The sequence below is a fragment of the Aquarana catesbeiana genome, linkage group LG12, assembly GCF_042186555.1.
Source record: "Aquarana catesbeiana isolate 2022-GZ linkage group LG12, ASM4218655v1, whole genome shotgun sequence".
NCBI classification, from domain to species: Eukaryota; Metazoa; Chordata; class Amphibia; order Anura; family Ranidae; genus Aquarana; species Aquarana catesbeiana.
The window spans coordinates 71,471,574-71,494,121 of record NC_133335.1 but is presented as its reverse complement, the minus strand read 5'-3'; the positions used below and the strand labels follow the sequence as shown (position 1 = coordinate 71,494,121).

General features: G+C 40.9%; 1 protein-coding gene across 1 annotated transcript in view; it reads left to right on the top strand.

The window, feature by feature from the left end:
* LOC141114383 (amine oxidase [copper-containing] 3-like) overlaps positions 1 to 13,452 on the top strand; it is a 35,212-nt gene extending 21,760 nt beyond the window's left edge. Inside the window, exons 3-4 of the mRNA XM_073608030.1 lie at positions 7,564 to 7,693; positions 10,693 to 13,452. Of these exons, the coding sequence (XP_073464131.1) occupies positions 7,564 to 7,693; positions 10,693 to 10,980 (418 nt within the window). The 3' untranslated portion in view covers positions 10,981 to 13,452. The remainder of the gene's footprint in view (positions 1 to 7,563; positions 7,694 to 10,692) is intronic.
* The last annotated feature ends 9,096 nt before the right edge of the window (positions 13,453 to 22,548 follow it).

Genomic DNA, 22,548 nt, shown 5'->3' with positions numbered 1-22,548 from the left:
CTGGGTGCTGGGCAGCTGATTTAAAAAACTGGCTCCTAACTTGTTCAATTGACTCCTAGATTCTAAGGAAATTTGTCAAGCCATGCTATAGCATACAGGTTAAATTATTTTGTTTGATGTTACATCTGTGCAATATTAATTTGTTTAATGCATGTGAATTTTGGAGGTGACCTCGTAAACTGGCACTTTGCAATAAATGTTGCACTTTATTTGTTAAAAAAGGAGCATGTATGTTCTATATATATATATATATATATATATATATATATATATATATATATATATCACATACACCCTTTTTTATTTTTGAGGTGGGGGGGAGGGGTTGGGGAATCTTGGGTGAGTTGAGTTTCCACACTTTTTTCCCCAGGACTTGACGCCTAGTTTGCATCCATTAAAATATGTAATGTACACACTGCAGTAGCCTGGAAAATGCAACATTTAGCACAGTGCACAGCACTCTGGAAAGTAATTCTCCTTTTAGATTAAACATGGCAAAGAACTCTGAAGTGGAAAATGAATGACTGCTTTTGTCATCAAAACAGCATATATCCTGACAGTTCAGTTTAGTTTCACTAGACATATTGGGGGTTATTTACTAAAGGCAAATCCACTTGGCACTACAAGTGCAAACTACAAGTGCAAAGTGCACTTGAAATTGCACTGAAAGTGCACTTGAAAGTGCAGTCGCTGTAGATCCGAGGGGGACATGCAAGGAAAATGAAAAACAGCATTTTAGCTTGCACATAATTGGATAATAAAATCAGCAGAGCTTCCCCTCATTTCAGATCTACCCCTCAGATTTACAGCAACTGCACTTCCAAGTGCACTGTCAGTGCAATTTCAAGTGCACTCTGCAAAGTGGATTTGCCTTTCGTAAATAACCCCCATTGTATTTTACCACTGGTTTTCTCTGAAAGTCCTTTGTGAATTGGCTCACTATGTTTAGATATTTATAATTGTTGGAGGTTACTGCTCATGTTTCACCTCTCCATTATCTGACACAAATGTAAGATCTTTAGCAGATGTAGGGCTCCTTTAAACTTGTGTTTGGGGGTTGTAAAAACATCAAATTCTTGCAACAAAGAATACTGAAGAGAGAAGTGAAGTGCTTTAAGGACATATTAAACAATGGCATTCGTCAATGAATTCCACTTGGCAACATATATAAAATAAAAATTATTAAACCTGGGTGGCTAAATAATTATGTAAAAAGGCATATTAATGAGAAAAAAATGTCCTTTAAAAATATAAGAATGAAGGATCATCATCGGCATTCCAAAACCACAAAGAATGCAGTAATAAATGTGAAAGTGATATCAGGACAGCTAAAATAGATTATGAGAGACATGTTGCTGAGGAGAGTAAAAAAAAATCCCCCACATTCTTTCAATTATGTTAATAGTAAGAAGGCTGGATTAAGAAATATTGGCCCAGTGAAAGATGATCAGGGGAGTTAGTCAAAAGCAACAGGGAGAAGACAACTAGTGTTCAAAAAAGACTAGAAAACCTAATGTGAACAAATCACTATGACCAGGTAGCTTACACCAAAGAGTTCTAATAGAATTTAGCCATATTATAGCCAGACCATTATTCTTAATTTTTAAGGTCAGTTTACTGACTGGAATGGTACCAGCAGATTATTGAAAAGCAAATTTATATTGAAAAAAGGGCCAAGATATATACCTGGAAACTACAGACCAGTCAGCCTAACATTAAATGTATGTAAACTATTGGAAGTAAAGATAAAGGGCCATATCCAAGAGTTTGCCAGTGAAAATTGTAATATTTGTAGTAACCAACATGGAATTATGATAGACCTTTCTTGCCAGACCAACCTTTTAACATTCTATGAGTAGGTGAGCAAAAATTTGGATAGAGGAAGGCTTATGGACGTATAGTATCTAGATTTTGCTAAGGCATTAACAGTACCACATAAAATGCTTAATTTACAGATTGAGGTCTTTTGGCACTAATGATATTGTATATACCTGGATAGAAAACTGGTTGCTATAGTGCATCCAGAGGGTGGTGATTAATAGCATATTTTCTGAATGGTCTAGAGTTTTCAGTGGGGTGCCCCAGGACTCTGTCCTGGGACCAATTCAGTTTAACTTGTGTAATAAGAAACGAGGATGTTGGCGCTGCTAATAATGAGTGTAATTGATTATCCCCCAAACACGGTGAGGGTATAAAGCAAGGAAGTAAATAAATCTTGCACCACTATGAAACGATGAAACTCTAATGAGTTGGTAATGGTAATGTATCTAATTTAAAACAAATATAAGGTGCAAATTTTGAACAGTATGATGAAAACCTAATGGTAAGTGAAAAACCACTCTCTCACCACATCATATATGATGCATATACACAGGGTATGCAATGACCAATAGTTGATAATCTAAAGTGAATCCTAAGTTGCAAGATAAAGTGACAAGTGTGAATAATTAATAATACAAATCTGTAAACAATTCAGCATAAAAAGTTTATATGTATCACTGTGTATAGATGACAGAAGTCCATAAACCAATATGTAATAAGAAATTAAAAAAGGAGAATTGCGCTAGGTGTGTGATGAACGTGAAAAATTAAAAAGGATTGAAGGTGACCATGAAGGATATCCTGCAGCTAAGCACTATAACCCCGATATAGGGCACAAAAGGTAAATAGTAAATATGTATGTGTAATAACAATGTGTAAAAATGTTGCCAGTATATCAAAAGTAATCAAAATCAAGTGCAAAGTAAACATCAAAATGAAAAATAGTCCATGTGTAATTACCCCATTAGCAGTAAAACATGCATATAAAACAAAGAAAAAACATTTTGACAAAACAGTTCATAAGTGAAAATATCCAAATGGAGGTTTTCCAGTGCGAAAAACTGGATCTGCATTTTCCACCACTTGTGCTGCCCATCACCTTTCAATAGAAACAATGGAGGCTTACCAGAAAGCCTGCGACTGCCCTTATTCAGGGGGGTCAAAACAGGCTTAGCAGAGCAACAGGAATGCTGCTAGTATCTCACAGACCTCCTTGGCAGGTGACAGGTCGGCATCAATGAAGACCACCTTCAATGGCGTACTCCCAGAAGACATGCACTTCCACGGGTCAAGCATAGGCATCTAGTGGATTATCCAAAAAGGGGGAGAGAAAGAGAGACTCCAATAGTGCAGAGATTCCTTTTTAAAAGTTTATTAAAAGTTCCAAAAAATTCCAGTACATAAAAAGCGTTTCTTGCAAGGATAAAGATAAAAAGCTCCGCTGGTATCTATAAAACAATTTGCGCATGCGCAGTGCTTGTTTACGTGACAACCCTACGACCGTTTCGTCACAACTGATGTCATCAGTGGTACGTACACACGCCCGCGCATGTGCTTTATAAGTCCGCATGGCAGAGTGGAGAAGCGCAGCCATAGGTTACCATAAACCATACTCGGAGCTAATTGGACAAATTATAACTGGCTCTTACCGCCAAACTAGAACCAATGACTATCTTGATTGGCTGAAACATTGGCACAACACTCACACAGGGCAGCTTTAACACTGCTCCAGGTAATACTTAAAAGTCAAAGTTAACCACTTCAAAACCAGCCTCGTTTTGGATTTTAGGTGTTTAAGAGTTTAAAACAGGTTTTTTTGCTAGAAAATTACTTAGAACCCCCAAACATTATATATTGTTTTTTTTCTAACACCCTAGAGAATAAAATAGCGGTCATTGCAATACTTTTTTTTGCACCGTATTTGCGCAGCGGTCTTCTAAGCGCACTTTTTTTGGAAAAAATTCACTTTTTTGAAAAAAAAAAAAAGACAACAGTAAAGTTAGCCCAATTTTTTTTTATATTGTGAAATATAATGTTACGCCAAGTAAATTGATACCCATCATGTCACGCTTTAAAATTGCGCCCGCTCGTGGAATGGCGTCAAACTTTTACCCTTAAAAATCTCCATAGACGACGTTTAAAAAATTCTACAGATTGCATGTTTTGCGTTACAGAGGAGGTCTAGGGCTAGAATTATTGCTCTCACTCTACCGGTCACGGTGATACCCCACATGTGTGGTTTGACCACCGTTTTCATATGCGCTTCTGCGCGCGAGCTCGTCGGGACAGGGCGCTTTAAACATTTTTTTTTTTTTTTTTTTATTTATTTTACTTTATTTTATTTATTTTTTCACTGTTTTTAAAAAAAAAAAATTTGAATCACTTTTATTCCTATTACAAGGAATGTAAACATCCCTTGTAATAGAAAAAAGCATGACAGGTCCTCTTAAATATGAGATCTGAGGTCAAAAAGTCCTCAGATCTCATATTTAGACTAAAATGCAAAAAAAAAAAAAAAAAAAAGTCGTTTAAAAAAAATTACACAAAAAAAATTGTGCCTTTAAGAGAAGTGGGCGGAGCCGTCGTAATGGCGTTGCTCCGGCCGTCACATGGTATAGAGACGGGTGGGGGCCATCTTGGCCTCACTCGTCTCAGTACCTCAGCAGTGACAGGTCCCGATCTCCTCCGCCGCTACCGACGGCTCCGGTAAGCGGCGGAGGGCGCGGGAGAGCGGCGGGAGGGGGGGTGGCGAACCCGCCGCAGAGACCACCGTTATCGTGTACAGAATCGCCGGCCCTAAAGATGGATACCTCGGTTGTGGCAGCAGCTGCTGCCGTTACCGAGATATCCATCTTTAAAAAACAGGACGTCAATATACAGTGGGCGGTCGGGAAGCGGTTAATAATAAAAACAGTGCCATCTTGGGGACCACTGCAAGATTGCTAAAAAGAGTAAAAAAACGAAAAAAGCAAAAAGCAAAAAGAAAAACAATGCTGTAGAGTGAGCATTTTATATTCAGACCCAAATAAAAATAGGCCTATATTAAAAAAAAACCTTTATGAGAAATATTGCTATAGGTTACGCTCCTCCACACTACCAAGACAGAAATATCATAATTATATCTTGTCCGACAACAGAGGTCAGAGAATCCGATCATTTTTAATAACCGGCCAATGCCTTTTAATTATTCTTTTTTATAGTCCAATGCTGGCTAGAATAGGTGATAAGAAAGGCTAAGCCGAAATCCTCTCTATTCTCAACCTGAGGGGGTTTGTCACCCAAAAGAGCTTGACGGTCCCTGCTCCCTACCTCTGGGATCAAGAAATCCAGGGTCGCATTATCATAGCCCTTATTAAGAAACCTGGTTTTGAGGACCAAGGCCGCTCTATGGAACTCATCACCATTGGTACAATTCTGCCTTAGACGCAGGAATTGACCCTTAAGGACAGCTGACAGCCAAGACCAATGATGACAAGAATCCAATGGGATATAACTGTTCCTGTCGGTCAATTTAAAGAAAGTGGATGTAACAATCTTTCCATCCTCAATTGCGATTACCAAGTCCAAAAAATGGATCTGCACTGGGCTAGCTTCATAACTGAGTATGATACCCCTGTCATTGTTGTTCAGGAAGGATAGGAAAGTGGCCACAGATTCAGCATCACCATCCCATATGCACAGGACGTCATCTATAAATCTTTTCCACATGATAAGCTGCGGTGGCTTGTCATGTAGAACCACATCCTCCTCCCATTTGGCCATAAAAAGATTGGCCATACTGGGAGCGAACTTTGCTCCCATGGCCACTCCCTTTGTTTGTAGATAATGTACGCCATTATACCAAAAATAGTTGTGCTCCATAGAGAAGTCCAATAACTCCATCACGAAATTGTATTGTGTGGTGGAAATATTGGAGTCCCGATAGAGAAAGTGTTGCACAGCCTTATGGCCCAATCTTTGAGATATCGCCGTATAAAGCAATGCGACATCAGCGGTGACCAGCATATAGGTAGTCTTCCACTCAATTCCGCTCAATAGATTTAAGACATGCCTAGTGTCCTTGAGAAAAGAAGGGGTACCCATCACCAGTGGTTGTAGGTAATGATCAATGTATTTACCCACACGTTATGTAATGGAATCTATACCACTGATGATGGGTCTTCCTGGCGGGTTACCGGGGGAGCTAGAGGAACCAAATACTCCTTCTCTTTATTTAATCCTTCTCTTTTTTATTCATGGGGTCATGACATGGGGATATTAAATAAAAAAGAGAACCTTTATGTATAATAAGAAATTATTCAATGTCCCATATTCATATTTTCATGACAGTGACTTGTGCTGATTTCCAGGTATTGCGACTTAATGTCCTCTTCTGTGCATCAAATAAAGTGGCTTCTTGTGCATAAACTAAAGTGACCAAGTGCATCAATATAAGGTGACTTCTTGTGCCCCCCTCATGTATGTGCACTCACCAGAGGCCCCCACCCCTGCAGGGGTAAAGACCGTGTAGTAAACTGTATCTCCAATCAGGATGTTCCCAGGAAACGGTAAGTACTCCTACTCCTACTCCTACTCCGGAACAGAATGTGTGTAAAAACGGCATCCACCAATAAAGGAGAAGCGGTCTCACACTGTGCTCCAATTATGTCCTGGAAGATACGCAGAACTTTTCTCCGGCAGTTAGGAAATCTTGCAGAAGCTAAAAAGACCATCAAGTTCCATAGACAAATGTCATATGTCTGGTCTGTGTATCAGCTTATAAGCCACCCCACAAGACCAGCCTGAGGAAATCCCTGCTACTCGCACTTATCACAAGTGGAAAGATGTGACCCAATCAAGCAATAGTCTAGCAAGCAGTACACCTTAGTACCTTGTACCTTGTACATGACTAAGCTCCATGGGTGGGACGAAATATGTTAGGGGGCATGACCTGGATGGAGTTAGGCTGAGGCTGCTATCACTTATTACATGCTGGGCTTGTATGGTTTGCTGTGCCTTAGATCCTTCTCTATTTGTTCTGTGAAGAACAGTTTTAAGCATGCATAGTAGGCCTAACTATTGTATGCCTAACTTATAATTTGAGTGCGGTGTATGTGACTAATATGATCTGAGGTGATTTGGGAGCACACTGTTCTTGCAGGGTTTTTGTTTTAAGTCAAATGATGCAGCTGTGAATAAAAGGCAGCTCCAAGTACAGATGGTTAGTAACAAATAGAGATGGGCTCAGGCGCGTTCGAAATCTCACGTGCCCGATCCTGCCAGGAAGCCGACACTGCACAGCACTAATCACAGGCAGTGAGACATTTCCCGGTCCGCAGCTGCACAGATCGGAAAATGTCTCACTGCTTGGGATTAGCGCTGTGCAGTGTCGGCTTGCTGGTGGGATCAGGCACGTGGGGTTTCGAACACGCCCAAGCCCATCTCTAGTAACTAATCACAGTTGCACTTTAAACACCACAAACTTAAAAAAGGCCTTATCAATATAAAATGAAAATTAAAAAAATAAGACCCCAAAACACTATTCCTGAAATAAAGGATCATTGTTTTTAAAGGAAAGCCTTGCAACAAAAAAAAGCAGCTTGGCCTAAAAAAAGGACCTAGCAACATAAGAAAGAAAAACAATCTCAAAATAATGAAAACCCCAAATTACCATCTCCTCCTCACAAATTATTATTATTATTATTTTTAAACAAAATCTCCTTTTTTTTATAACACCAAATTGTTCATATGTATATCTTTTAGATACAAGTTGGCTGTTACCAAATACAAAGACAATGAGCAGCAGAGCAGCAGCATCTACAACCAAAATGATCCATGGTCACCAACAGTGGAATTCTCTAAATATATTAATAACGAAAACATTCAAGATGAGGTGAGTTTTTGATGAGATAATGCAAATCCACTCCAAAAAAGACTGTACACTATGTATAAGTTATTGAATTTAGAATCTGGAATAAAATGAAAAATATACCAGATGACTCAATGGTATGTATGTAGAAAGGTATCTATGTAGCTGAGCACAATCCTTGCAAGATGTCTCTAAATTATTATCACCTGATTTTAATAAACCTGTTAAGTGGGCAGCCACATTGCTAATGAGTAGGTGATATATCACCTGCTCCAGGTCTATCTATATTCCTAGCCAGCCCAGAGGTAACTCAAGGTGCAGATGCAGGTGTAGTCTCTCTCCCAGACCTAACAACATCCAACAAAGAAAAAGAGAAGATCGCAATTTATGTTCTAAATTCCAAATCAGAACAGGATTTATTATAAAGCTCAAGATTCTTTGCTTTATTCCAAATCAGCACAATATACTAGATAAAGGTCTAACTCCTTTCCTTCCTTCGTAATCGGTACAGGATGCAAGCGCCAAGAACATTATCTTATATCCTGTGCTGAGTTTGAATACAGAAAATTAGGTTATTTTTCATAGATCTTTGGACATATGTAATATCCATATGATGACAACGATTGTTATTGCTTTTGGTGTAAGCTGATTTTTTTGCTGAAGTTTTTCTAGGAGCATATCTGTAGCTTGGCATTTTAACTGCTTCAGGACCACCCCTACGCATATATACTGCAGCAGCACAGCCCTTCAGTGCAAAATTATGTACCTGTACGTGATTTCTTTCAGCGGGTCGAGGGGGTGCATGCACGTCGCCGGCGACCCGCTTCCGCTGTATTTGGACACAGCGGGAGGCAATCAGCTGGTCCCGCGGTTCCCGAGGCAGGCAGAACGGCGGTCTGCCTATGTAAACAAGACAGATCATCGTTCTGTCAGAGGGGAAGCTGGAGATCTAATGTTTCTGCTAAGCAGGAACACAGATCTCTGTCTTCTCCCAGTCAAAGCAGCTCCCCCACGGTTAGCAAGCACTCCCTAGGAACACATTTAACCCTTTCATTGCCCCTAATGTTAACCCATTCCCTGCCAGTGTCATTAGTACAGTCATACAGTGTATTTTTTTTAACACTAATCATTGTATTATTGTCACTGAACCCCAAAAAGCGTCACTTATGGCCCGTACATAGGATCCGAGAATCGTCTGAAAAATACTGCTTTCAAAGCTATCGTGCGATCGGATCGTTAGTACAGAGCTTTTGATAGCCGATCACGACGGTTCAGGCAGATACCAGATCAGTACAGTACAACTGTCCTCCGAAAATACAATACAAATACACTGCAACACATGACATCACTTCCAATTTTTGTATTCTGTCGTACGAGAATTTTTGTAATGTTAGGAAATTCTTCGGGTTCGATATACGACTAGCAGACCGTATTGGCTGTTACCGGGAGGGAATGTACGCGGAGAATCAGAGGAGGCCGTCCTCATCGGAGTGAGTGCTCTCACTCTGCATCGCCGCGTACACCAGAGCCCGATGGCATGAGTACTACCCACGGAGGGGAGAGGATGTACTGTAGGTGGGGGGGGGGGTCGGGTGGTTTGTTTGCCGCCCCACCCATGTCCCCGCCACTGGTTGTTAGGGATATGCAATTGCCCCGAAAATAGGTGGAAGGAATCAATTATCGAAGGACAGGCTCCCGACACATGGCTAACCTCATCAGGCAAATCGGCAGCTCACAGATACATGTGGCAAGCATCCACACATAGTGTAAAACTGTTTAAAACCATTTATTTAAAACATAGATGTACACTTATATAGGCCTACTTCTAAATAGCACTAAAAGGATAAACATCACATCCATAGATAAGGATCGCAGTGGCATCACAAACACCACCCATTTTTGGGCCAATTGGATATGTATCTTTAACCACTTCAGCCCCGGAAGATTTTGCCGCTCAATGACCAGGCCATTTTTTTGCGATGCGGCACTGCGTCGCTTTTATTAACAATTGCGCGGTCGTGCGACGTTGTACCCTAAAAAAATTGATGTCCTTTTTTTCCCATAAAAAGAGCTTTCTTTTGGTGGTATTTGATCATCTCTGCGGCTTTTATTTTTTGCGCTATAAACAAAAAAAGACCGACCAATTTGAAAAAAACACTATTTTGTACTTTTTGCTATAATAAATATCCATAATTTTTTTAAAAAAAGCTAATTTTTTCCTCAGTTTGGGCCAATATGTATTCTTATACATATTTTTGGTAATAAAAATCGCAATAAGCGTATATTGATTGGTTTGCGCAAAAGTTATATTTTGCTCCTTTTCCATACATTCATCTGACAGAAACAGAAAGGAAGTGGTGTACTCGGTACTTACAGGTATGAAGGCCATGTGGTTCATTTTTCTTTCACAAATGATGGAAATGATGACAGTATAACATGGGGGTGTGATGAGTCCTGTGTAAGCTCAAGTTTGGACCTTCTTTGTGTCCTCCAGACATGAATTTCTCTCCTAAACGAAGTGGCAAGGAAGTGAAAGGAAGGAGAGTATAATGAGCTGGGAAACAGGGGGGATCTACGGGGTGCAGTATGGAAGTGAACTTGCAGGGGAAAAGCACAGGTTTAATGTAAGCCACGACTAGGGATGAGTTCAGGCGTGGTCAGATCCTAGTCCGAACCCAACTGAGCCAGCCCCCTAGGAAGCTGTCACCTGTACTGGGCCAGTCATCTACCAGGGGCATATACAGTATACGTGTAGGGTGGGGTATGCCTTTGGATTGATTGGTCCAATACAGTGACAGCTTCCTTGTTAGCTTGCTCAGGTGGGTTTGGACTAGGATCTGAACACACTTGAGCTCATCCCTAGGCATGACCATTCCTAAGACTTTAGTAATAAATGTTTGCTTACTGCTTGCTGAAATTATAACATCTACATCTTCCCTATTACATACTGTACGCATATGTTACAGCAATAAACAGGATACATTTCTATTTCAAACATAAACTTCTATTTTTTTCATACACAGGATTTGGTTGCTTGGATTACAGCTGGGTTCCTACACATTCCACATTCAGAAGACATCCCAAACACTGTAACAGCTGGAAATGCAGTTGGATTCTACCTCCGACCTTATAACTACTTTGATGAAGACCCATCGATTCACTCAGTGGATGCTGTCTATTTCTTACCCGAAGAAAACCTCAGTTCTTGTAGTGTCAATCCTTTAGCCTGTATACCTGAAAAAGCATCATGTGCTCCCAAACCACCACCATTTACCTATAATGGGTTTGATAACACCTACATTATATTATAACTGAATTGTTATATGCTCAGAAACTGTGACGTGGTTTTAGATTTATCTCTTTTAGCTAATGCGTTCAGAAAAATAGACATAAATTGAAGGCCTAGGCTTTTGGTAACATTGATAACTGCCCTGTTAATAGGATAAGCGCATTTACGTAAATGGCCTGTGTTGTGGTCATTACCTCTGGTGCTTACAGAATTAAAATTCTATTCATGTGCTAAGATGAAGATAGAGTAAAAAAATGGAAGGTTGACAACACTGTTCTGTGAGAGTCATTGATTATATATTCCTCTTCACTTTAACACACGCTCAGGGTCCCATTAAAATCAATGGAAGTGCATGTTAATGTGTGTCAGCGTGTGTTGTAATGCACATCAATGCATTGTAAAATGTATGTAAATATGCACATAATAACACAATGACACATGTTGCAACACACCTTAAACATACTGTAATGAGTAGTAGAGAACAGTAGGTTTGAAACCTGCCTTAAAGCTCCGTTCACATTGTTGCGTTCCAAATCACGGGCGAAATCACAGAGATTCTGCCCGCGTTTCGAAATAGTGGCAAATCGAGGGAGTCCATGCTATCCCTCTCACTTTCAATGGCACCCCGATCGTGGTGCGATTTTGACGCGATTCGCCGAGCAACAATCGTGGTAAAATCGCGCAAACAGAATCGCGGGACATCTGTTGCCCAAAAGAAGTTCTTGTACTTCTTTTGGGCAACAGGTGCCTCGTGATTCTGTTTGTGCGATTCATTCGCCGGGCGACAATTGTGGCAAAATCACGTCGTGATTGGGGTGCCATTGAAAGTGACAGGGATCACACGAGCTTCCAGCGATTTGTCACTATCTCGAATTTTCACCATTTACTGTAAAAGTTAAAAAAGTTAAACCCTTTGTTAAAAAAATTGTGTATTTTAGCGCATTGTTATGCATACATAATCCACATGGATGCCTATTTAAATGCATTTTGTCATGTTTTACATGTATTTTAACACAACAAAATGCATTACATGTTAAAAAAAACAAAAGTGTAACTGCAGTTCCCCTGAATTGTTATTTTTATTTAAGTAGCACTGCCACTTATTGAAGGTGATGGCACTTATTACTGTGGATGGGAGGTTTGCAAGGTTGGCACAGCTCAGGACTGAAGGGTAAAGCAAGTACTTTGATACTTTGAAAGGTTTCATGACTTTTAGGTAGTCAGGGTAGTCAGGGTTTACACCTGGCTTAGCGTCAATCCTTTCCACAGCTATTGGACACAGGGTAAAAGATATGGCGTGAGGTTGGGGACAAAGGGGTTATACATGGGCTGCTAGAGCCTTTGCACACCAATAGAAATAAGGCAATGTGAAGTAATAAAATAGATATAATGTTGAGACCTATTGCAGTTAGTGACCACTCATTGTAACATTTACATTTTCATCTTGATGTCTCTCAGGCATCTTGTAGTCCACCAGAAAGCCACCTGTGCCTAACAATCCATAATTGCTATTGGCTCTCCTTTCCAAGAATTTTGTAGCTTTGTTCCTGGAAATGTTGTTACTGTCATACTAAAATTTTAATTATTTGAATGTTATGCTCTCCTCTCTATATAACTTTTTGAGACACTTTCATATGCACACTTTGGTACTGTCTAGCACTTCCTAGCAATGTTATCTTACCCACCCCTCCTGTTCCTGCCTATTGGTCTGTAAGATCCAATAGGTAGTTTTGGGGTTGGAGAGTATGGGACATTTACCAACACTTTTTACAAAGTGTCAAAGTACCCTCATTGCATTTATGATGAGCCATAGAGGTAACATTTTAGGAGTCCTATACACCCTTTTTCATGAGCACAAGCAGACAAAATGGGCACAGATTTCAAGCAAATCTGAATTGATCTTCCTAATCTAGTGCTGCCAGCACATAGCAGGCCCCTCTGAATGCCTGCACCTAATGTCAGTGTAAGAACCTTGGGTGTTGGGAATGCTCAACTGTTTTAATATGCATGTATCTCCTGGATTAATAGGTCAAAAACCAGGCCTCATATCTTCCTGTCTCCTATACTTCTCTATTGGCCTTTGACGATGGACACCTCCCTTGGTTAATAGTGAGACAGGAAGGGCTGGGGTAACCTTCTGACATATGAACTAAGAAAGAAAGTGCACATCAGGGCACTTGGGCATTCCAAGCACCCTAGGTGTCTATGCTGAAAAAGAACCTAAAGTGCAATTACCCAGAGTTGTCTTCCTTGTGCTGACAGTGCTGGAAAAGGTAAATATATAAATCATTTAAGATTTTCTTTCAATTGTGTTACATAGTGATCAACAAAATAGAAGTGGCTTTTATGTTATTTTTTTATTATCTGCAGCCACTCATGATTTGTTAGTATTAAGAGTGGTGATAGAACTGATTAAAAATCATATATTGTCTGTAATAATCCAGTTCATGTGAATGTGAATTTCTCATTTTAACAGTAAATTGTGTACACGCTGTGATGTTGTCATTTTAATTCTTTCAAGTGCTTTGTGTGACCTACCTGAAAACAGCAGTGGCAGCCACAAAATGGGTTGTAAGTCTCACGTGCTTCCAATAAAACATCATTGTTTTTATTTGGTCCACCTGGTATAGAAGTTCCCCACCATACCCCCACTACCACCTTCCAAATTTCAATGTTTTGGCAACAATGGCATTGTGAGTATTCTGTTTTGGCTGGCTGCTTTGGGCAGTGGTATACTTATTCTGGCATTCGTGAAGATCTCCATTAAAAGTGGACGGCTAGCTTTGGTGACTAATGGCCCGTACACACGATCCGAAAATCAGACCAAAAATAATCGTTAGTACAGAGCTTTCGAGAGCTGATCACGACAATTCATCCGATATTATTCCACCGGACAAGCATGAAATTTTCCTTGTACGATACAAGATCGTACGATTTTCGTTTAGTCAGTACAGTTGTCGTCCGAAAATACAATACAAATACATTACAACACATGACAGCCCTTACATAAACCCAAATCCATCTGAGTGGCATGTGCTTTCTTCCATACCAAGTGTATCTGTAACTGTTGATTTGATCAATTTGCAAAATGCCAGGAGCTTGTGCATGTTTGATCCTCTAGATCAGTGTTTCTCAACTCCAGTCCTCAAGGCGCCCCAACAGGTCATGTTTTGAGGCTGTCCATTATTTTGCACAGGTGATTTGATCAGTTTCACTGCCATAGTAATTACCACAGCTGTTTTATCTGAGGGAAATCCTGAAAACATGACCTGTTGGGGCGCCTTGAGGACTGGAGTTGAGAAACACTGCTCTAGATCAGGGGTCTCCAAATTTTTTTAAACAAAGGGTCAAGTTTACTGTCCTTCACACTTTAGGGGGGCCGGAGTGTGGCCAACGGAAGTAGAAAATGGTCTGACATCAGTGTGAGTAAACAGTGCCACATCTTTGGTATTAGGGGGAGAAATAGTGCCCCATTGTCAGTGGGAGGAATCATACTGCATAGTTGTTGTCAGTAGCAGGAAAAGTGCCTCATCATTGGTATCAGTAGGAGGAATCATACCCCACTGTTGGTGTCAGTGGCAGGAATAGTGCCCCATAATTGGTGTCAGTGGCAATAATACTGGCCATTAGTTGGTATCAATGGGAGGAATAGTGGCCCATTGCTGGCATCAGTGCAAATAACAATGCCCGGTTGTTGGTGTCAGTGGAAGAAATAGTGGCACATTCTTGGTGTCAGTGGGAGGAAAAGTGCTCCAAGGGCTGGATAAAAGCAAGCAAAGGACCGCTTTTGGCCCCCCAGGCCAGAGTTTGGAGACCACTGCTCTAGAGTGCTACACAGTCAATAATATTACTGTTCGTGACAGTAAGGGCTCATTCACACTATGTCTTGCAGTAAACCACTGCGCCTGGTATCCCACAATAGGTGGTGCTTTAAATTTTGCTTTTTGTTAGCTCCCCAATATATCTATACAGCTCAATACAATGTGCAAGAGTTTCAGCATACAGCAAAGCACAAATATGAGCCATCTGTGGCTACTAGGTTGCGTTTGCTGCCAATTCAAAATTAATGGGCTGCCTTAATGCAACACATGGTATACCACACTATAGAATGTGCTCACTTAGGGGTTCCTTTATTTTATAATGAAGGGTTGGGTTTATTTATAAATGTGCATACATAGATTTTAATAAAAAAAAGAGATTTACATATTATCAAGTTACAAAAATATAAATAGAAAAGTAAATAAGGACAAAGGTGATAAAGATTTAAAAAGAGGGTCTTTTTATGTTAACACACAATTGTTCTTGTTGCAATATTTCATACACAAGGGCTTCTTGTCCAAATTTGGACCCCTTCCCTCAAGTGGGTTCCAGTGAATCGCATCCCATTTTTACAGAAATCTTGCACCAGGGGTCATAAAGATTCACTCCTGTCCTAGGCTCAGAGTTGAGATTTTTCACATAATCATAATGATTGTGCCTCCGCCAAGCACGCTGCAATGCTGAACAACTGTGGACAATAAATACCACTGGAGGGGGGCATACTGTCCCCTGTTCCAACAACCCTCAGGCGCTCATCCCTTGATGTTTGGTACTGCTTATACAGTCCTTTTGTTGATGGTTGGTTTTACAATCTTCATCTGCCCTATAACAAATTCATTTGCAATTTGTTCTTCCAGGAGGCAAATTTTAGTTTATATTAAAGATGCTTGGATATCAATTTTAACTGTTCTAACACATGTCAGCATGTGTGCATTTGTTTGTTGTCCCCTGCGCTACTCGGTAGTGTAAAAAATAGTGGTATCCTTGAAACTGATGAATAGTACTATAGTAAATTAAAGCAAAAGTGCTCCTTTGGAGATGCTGCAATACCTACAGTATTGTGTTCACAATTACACATATAAAGAATTAAAATAATAAGTGGTGTTGTGCAATTCCTCTAATGCCCCAATGTGAAATCAACATAAACATTCATAACATATATTCAGTGATTGTTGTATATAAAGTAGTGCAAATCACCATAAACCATAAATCAATAATGAACCATAGTAAATGTGTTGAATGTAAAATAAAGTGTCCAAGTGATCTATTCAAGTAGGGTGTATAATCCTTGTTTGTTGAAATCCCAAAAAACGCTGTGCTTTCACCAGTCACCTCAGTGCTCACAGAACTCTCACCTCATAACCACATCTATAAAGCCCTAGGATCAGGTTCTAATATGGAACCGATGAACCTTCCTTGGAGTATCTCTCTCCTTATCTCCTTTATGTTATTTCCAAGATCTAGGCTCTTGAAGTATTGCTAATAGCTCCAATCCACATAGGGTAATGAAATAGACAATATGCCTGCCATAGTGTGAAATTGTTTAAAATGTAGCCATTTATTTAAAGGTTCCCCTGAAGAAGTCACGTAATGCATCGCGTAAGGCATGGCCGGAGTGGACAGCGGACCGGAAGTGAAGTGAGAGTCGGAAACACCGATGTTTTAAAGTTTTCATGCAATTTTAACTCTGTTTTGATGTAAGCATCCAATTGTCTTCAAATAAATGGTTACATCTTAAACAATTTCACACTATGGGAGACATATTGTCTGTAACGACACCCATAGTATGAAAGGGGTTGAAGCCATTTAGGACATTCCATTTCCGAACACAAAGGCAGCTACCGAACACTCCGATCAGCCGAACAAGAAACCCATATGTATAATTCCCCCCCAAGCACGAGACGAGGCTCTGTCTTGAGGGTCAAACAGGAATTAATTTTTATTTTGAGATCTCACACAAATATATACAGCAGGATGAAAATACAACCTCTCAATAGAAACCTAATTAATATGAGCTAATTATCTAATCCTTTAGACAGCCTAGGTGACTCAGAGACATGACCTTTAGGACAGACTTCACGTCTCCTACCTCACCGACTATACAATACACATTATCATACATCTCAACATAGAACTCCTTCATACAATTGCAGGGTAATTAGCCCAGACAACAATGGCTGAAAGAGAAGCCACACTAGACTTATTTACATTATAGAAGACAACAGACAAGTGGCTGGAGTTGATGACATTAGCATCTAACAGTATGTGTCCCAACAGTATGAATCAGTCACTATTTGTAATATGGCATATCCAGGCTCCCCAGAGTCTATGTGTCTTGGGGGACATGGACCTGAATCTAACGTAACGCCACCTCAAGGGTCCCCAGGCATACAACTCACAAAGAGCACCGTTCCCCCAAATGCCAGGGTCCATAATCGGTAGGCAAGAGGCTAGCATTCTGTCCCCTTCAAAAGCCTTTGTCCCGGCTAGGTCTTTCACATTGTCTATTTCATTCTCCTATGTGGATTGGAGCTATTAGCAATACTTCAAGAGCCTGGATCTTGGAAACAACATAAAAGGAGATAAGGAGAGAGATACTTCAAGGAAGGTTCATCAGTCCCATATTAGAATCTGATCCTAGGGCTTTATAGATGTGCTTATGAGGTGAGAGTTCTGTGAGCACTGAGGTGACTCAGATTTTTACGGATGCTGGATTACGTACTTAGGACAAGGGTCTCAAATTTGTTCCATCTAAAAAGTTGAACAAGTTTGAGACTTTTGTGGACGTCCATAAGTATGTTCGTAGATTGAATGTGCACAGGCACTTTATTGCTAATCCGTGTGGACCTAGGGCAATTACCACGGGTGATGATGGGTTGGTTCATTCCGGCCTATCTAACCCCTCTCTTTTTAACCCTCCCCCAGTGCTATGGCATCTTCGATTAAAGTTTTCAGGGATTTGGTCCTGAAGGATCTGGAATCTCTGCCTAAAAAACGTGTCTACAATCACCCAATCTTAGAATTGGCCTTAGGTCCCTTTGTGAGCGGAAGGACCTTATTATCCGACCAGCCAATAAAGGGGGTGGGCTGGTAGTTTTGGACAAATGCGATTACCATGCTGAAATGTGTCAGATTTTAGAAGATACCAACACTTATACACCACTACCTGGTGATCCTACTAAGGAGTATAAGAATAGATTGGTGGAATTAGTTAATAAGGGTTTCCAACAGGGGATCTTAGATAAGAAAAAGAGAGATTACCTAGTACCTGTGGCCCCCCGTATACCTATCATGTACTATCTCCCCAAGGTACACAAGAACGCGACACAGCCACTGGGGAGGGCTATTGTCAGCGGAATAGATTCTGTGACATCGCGCATAGGTCGTTACATAGATTTCTATTTACAACCGTTAGTATGATCAGTTCCCTCCTACTTAAAAGATACAGGTGACACCATACGTCTTTTAGAAAATATAGATTACCAACATGACTATTTTTTGGTCACTGCTGACGTCACAGCTCTTTATACTTGTATACCACACAGACTGGGCCTTGCAGCTGTCGAACATTTTTTGTCCAACAGTAGTCTGATTCCTGCTGTTCAACAGCACTATATCATGGAACTGCTTCGTTTTGCTACACAAAGTAATTATTTCTGGTATAATGACCAGTTCTTTTTGCAAAAGAAGGGCGTTGCGATGAGGGCAAAGTTTGCCCCCAGTCTCGTCAAACTTTTCATGGTCGTATGGGAGGAGGATGTCGTCTATGCTCTACGGAGACCTGAATTGACCCTTTGGGCCAGGTACATAGACGACATCCTCCTCCTATGGAAGGGTGATGAGGAATCGTTGCATGATTTCATGGCCACACTTAATGACAACGAAATGGGTATAGTGCTGACCTACGAAGTGAGTTCCACCACTATCCATTTTTTGGACTTAGAGGTATCCATTTGATCATCGGCTTGTTACTAAAACATTCTTAAGGCCGACAGATCTAAATGGGTATATCCCTGTTAACAGCTGTCATTATAGTCCTTGGCTGAAGTCTGTGCCCCATAGCCAACTACTACATATTAATAGAAACTGCACAGGCTTACCAGATTTTTTCCAACAAGCTGATACTCTGAAATTCAGATTCGTTGATAAGGGATACCTTCCGACAGCCATTGATGATGAGATTCATAGGGTCTCCTTGCTTGATAGGTCTATGCTTACCAGCGTACAACCCAAACGAATGCCCGATACTAAATTCAAATGGTCCTTTGTAACACAATTTTTTGTGCAACATAAGCAAATCAAAAAAGTTTTTTAATCGCCACTGGAAAATTTTGAAGAATGACCCTTATTTGGGTCTGGGTCTAGTTATTTATAGGGGAGCCCCGCCCCTAAGAAGGCATATTGCCCCAAACGTGATCAGCTCCCCCATGAAGCCTACTTTTTTCAGGACTTAAAGGGGTATTACCCTTGTCGGAAATGCAACGTCTGCGTGCATAATGTATGCGGACATAGGAAAACCGAAAGTTTTGAGTCCACCACCACGTCTGCAATTTATCAAATGAAATACTTCACAACATCTGCTACATGATTTATTGTTTACCTGATCATATGTCCATGTAAAAAGCAGTATGTGGGACATACAATTAGATCATTCTCAGTTAGAGTTAATGAGCACATTGCTGGCATTAAACTAGGTCTCACCAATCATAGTGTGCCTAGACATTATTTGCATTTTCACAACAAAAATCCCCTGGGTACAAAATCTCAGGTCATTGACAAATTTATTCCGCATTGGAGGGGTGAGTCACGTATAAGGGGGGTCTCGAAATTGGAAACTTTTTGGATATACCAGCTCAAATGTTACTCACCTTTTGGGTTAAACATTGACTGGGATATCAATGCATTTATCAATAAGTCATGAAGTTGGCATGTTTTTTACATGTATGACCCTCATTTGTGGTCATTCATAAGGGAACTGACTATTCAAGAATATATGGTCGTTACTTTGTACGACAGTTTGATAGGATGGAATTAGTCTAGATGTTAGGGGTATATATGTATATAGGTTAGGCATTCAGGTTAGGCATTTATGTATGGCCATTGTGTTCATCCTTATAGGTCTGTATGGCCTTGCTGAGCAATGCGTTCCATCCATACTAGTGTACCCCGAAATATGTTCATCCTACACTAGTGGACCCTGGAGGATGTATACTAAATCCGGGGGTTGCATGCATATATGCATATTAACTTTGTGTGGTTTTATCACCCAGGGTCTCCTTTTGTTTTTTTATTATCACCTTGCTGTATTTTCTTTCCTGACTTAAATGTTTATTTTTAATGTTTATTATGTAATGTTATCAGGAACATGGTTTTTGCGTGGTGACCATTCCATGTCCTACATCCCCTGACTACTAGGGGACTATTCAATATTGAGCTGCTATCTCCATATATTTACATAGTTTCATTGTTATAGTAAACATATCCAATGATGTATCATGTTTTTCCCTTTTGTGTCACATGATATTTAGGATATGCTACCACTGTGGGCGTTGCCGTTTCTGAACATTTAGTTGCCATGCCGTCCTCAGTCTGACTCCTGAGGTCACTGGCCTGTGCGTTATGACGTTTTTCGGCAGCAACGGAATGACGCAGTGACGCCCCACATTTTCTGATTGGCTTTTGAGCTCTAGTGTTAGCAAAGTAGGCTGTGTAGAAGGTGACGTAGAGCGTTCATGGTTTGTCATTGGACAAACGGTTTGGTGCCAAAAAACAAATACCAGCTGATTTGTGTTTTGTTAAGGATAAGGAACAGTATTTAATAGCGTGGTATTCACTAGCAGGTTTATGCCCCAGTTGAAGTACGTTTAGTACGAAACATGTTGGGTACATAGCCTGCCAAGCTTTATATAGAAGAAGTAACATACTTCTCTATCTGGAGTTCAGATGGTGACTACTTCTTATGGAACCTCCTGACAGTTGATACTGCTACACACCATCTGGTTTGCAGAAATCCTGGTTTGACGATCCATCAGGGAGGATCGTTCCATGCTTGATCGACTCACCACCGCTGGTGTGTAGGTCCACACCCTGGGGTAAGAGTATCCATTGCCTTTCCCTGATGTTTGAAGTTCATCTATTACCTCCATGTGTGAAGTCATGCCCACTATGCATATCTGTTATCTCTGCTTCTAAGGAGGATTGCACTGACTTATCACCGATTTAGAGACTATATTGACATCTAGTTACTTTATTACATGCTGATCTATTGAGCAGACCTACCTTGAATGGACTAACATTTTGGGTGTTGTCACTGCATTGACTTTTTTTGCATCTGTCCACACATACAGGGGGCTGCACATACAGGGGTTCTTCCAAAGAAGTGGGGTTCTTTAAATAAGTGGCACTTCTGCTCTTGCGCTTCAGCGATTTGCACAAAGAAAACTACAAAAGACTGCAGGTGACCCCAGTTTCAAATTATCTCTCCTTCCTCTCTGAAACATGCACTCTTTACCTATCCTCCTTTTCACAATTGCTGCCTCTCTCCTCAAACTCTCTTTTCTTCACCCCTCTGCTCCACCCCACAATCTGTACATATCACCATCTCTTCTCCCCTCCCCCTATTACTGCACTCATCACCTCTTTCTAACTCTAAGCCCACTTGCTAACAACCCCCCCCGGACACTGAAGCATGTCCCCTCATACAACTCACATTCTCATACTACCTCCCTTACTCTTCTGCTTCTCCTAATCGCTGGAGATATTTCCCCAAACCCTGGGCCTCCCTTATTTAACTGTACCCAATACACACATCACATCACCCTACACCATCTGACAGTAGTCGCAATCTACGCAATTTAGTCTCCATTCCTCTTCTTCCCAACACCAGCCTCCCTCTCTCCTGTGCCCTCTGGAACGCCCGTTCTGTCTGCAACAAACTCACTGCTGTTCATGACCTCTTTGTCACTAATTCCTTTAATCTACTTGCTCTCACCGAAATCTGGCTCCACGAACATGAAACCCCTTCTCCTGCTTCCCTCTCCCAGGGTGGCCTTCACTGGACTCACTCCCCTAGGCCTAATGGACGCAAAGGAGGTGGAGTGGGATTCCTCCTATCCCCCCAGAGCACCTTCCAGGTTATTCACTCTCCTCCTTCTTTTTCCCTCTCTTCATTCGAAGCCCACTGTATACGTCTATTCTCTCCTACTTCCCTAAGAATTGCTGTGATCTACCGGCCCCCTGGACCATTATCGACTTTCCTTGATGAGTTCTCTGCCTGGCTACCCTACTTTCTCTCTTCGGAAATTCCCACAATCCTTCTCAGTGATTTCAACATCCCTGCTAATACAAACACTCCTGCTACTTCTAAACTTCTTAGTCTAACCTCTTCATTTGACCTGAAGCAATGGGTACAGGCTTCTACTCACTTTGATGGCAACACCCTTGACCTTGTATTCTCCTACCTATGCACTCCATGCAACTTCTCAAACAATCATTTTCCTCTCTCCGACCATCACCTTATTAGTTTCTCTCTCCCCCTGTCTTCCACCACCTTTCCCTCCAATCGCCTAACCATCACCCGTAGAAACTTTCGCAACTTCAACTCCTCTCTCCTCTATTCTGCTACTGACCACCTCTATGACAAAATCTCTCCCCTGTCCTGCCCCAACCAAGCCACGTCCATCTACAACAAATCCCTGTCCTCCACCCTGGACAAGCTCGCTCCCCTCACTATACGCAGAATCAGGCCTCGACCCCTACAACCCTGGCAAAC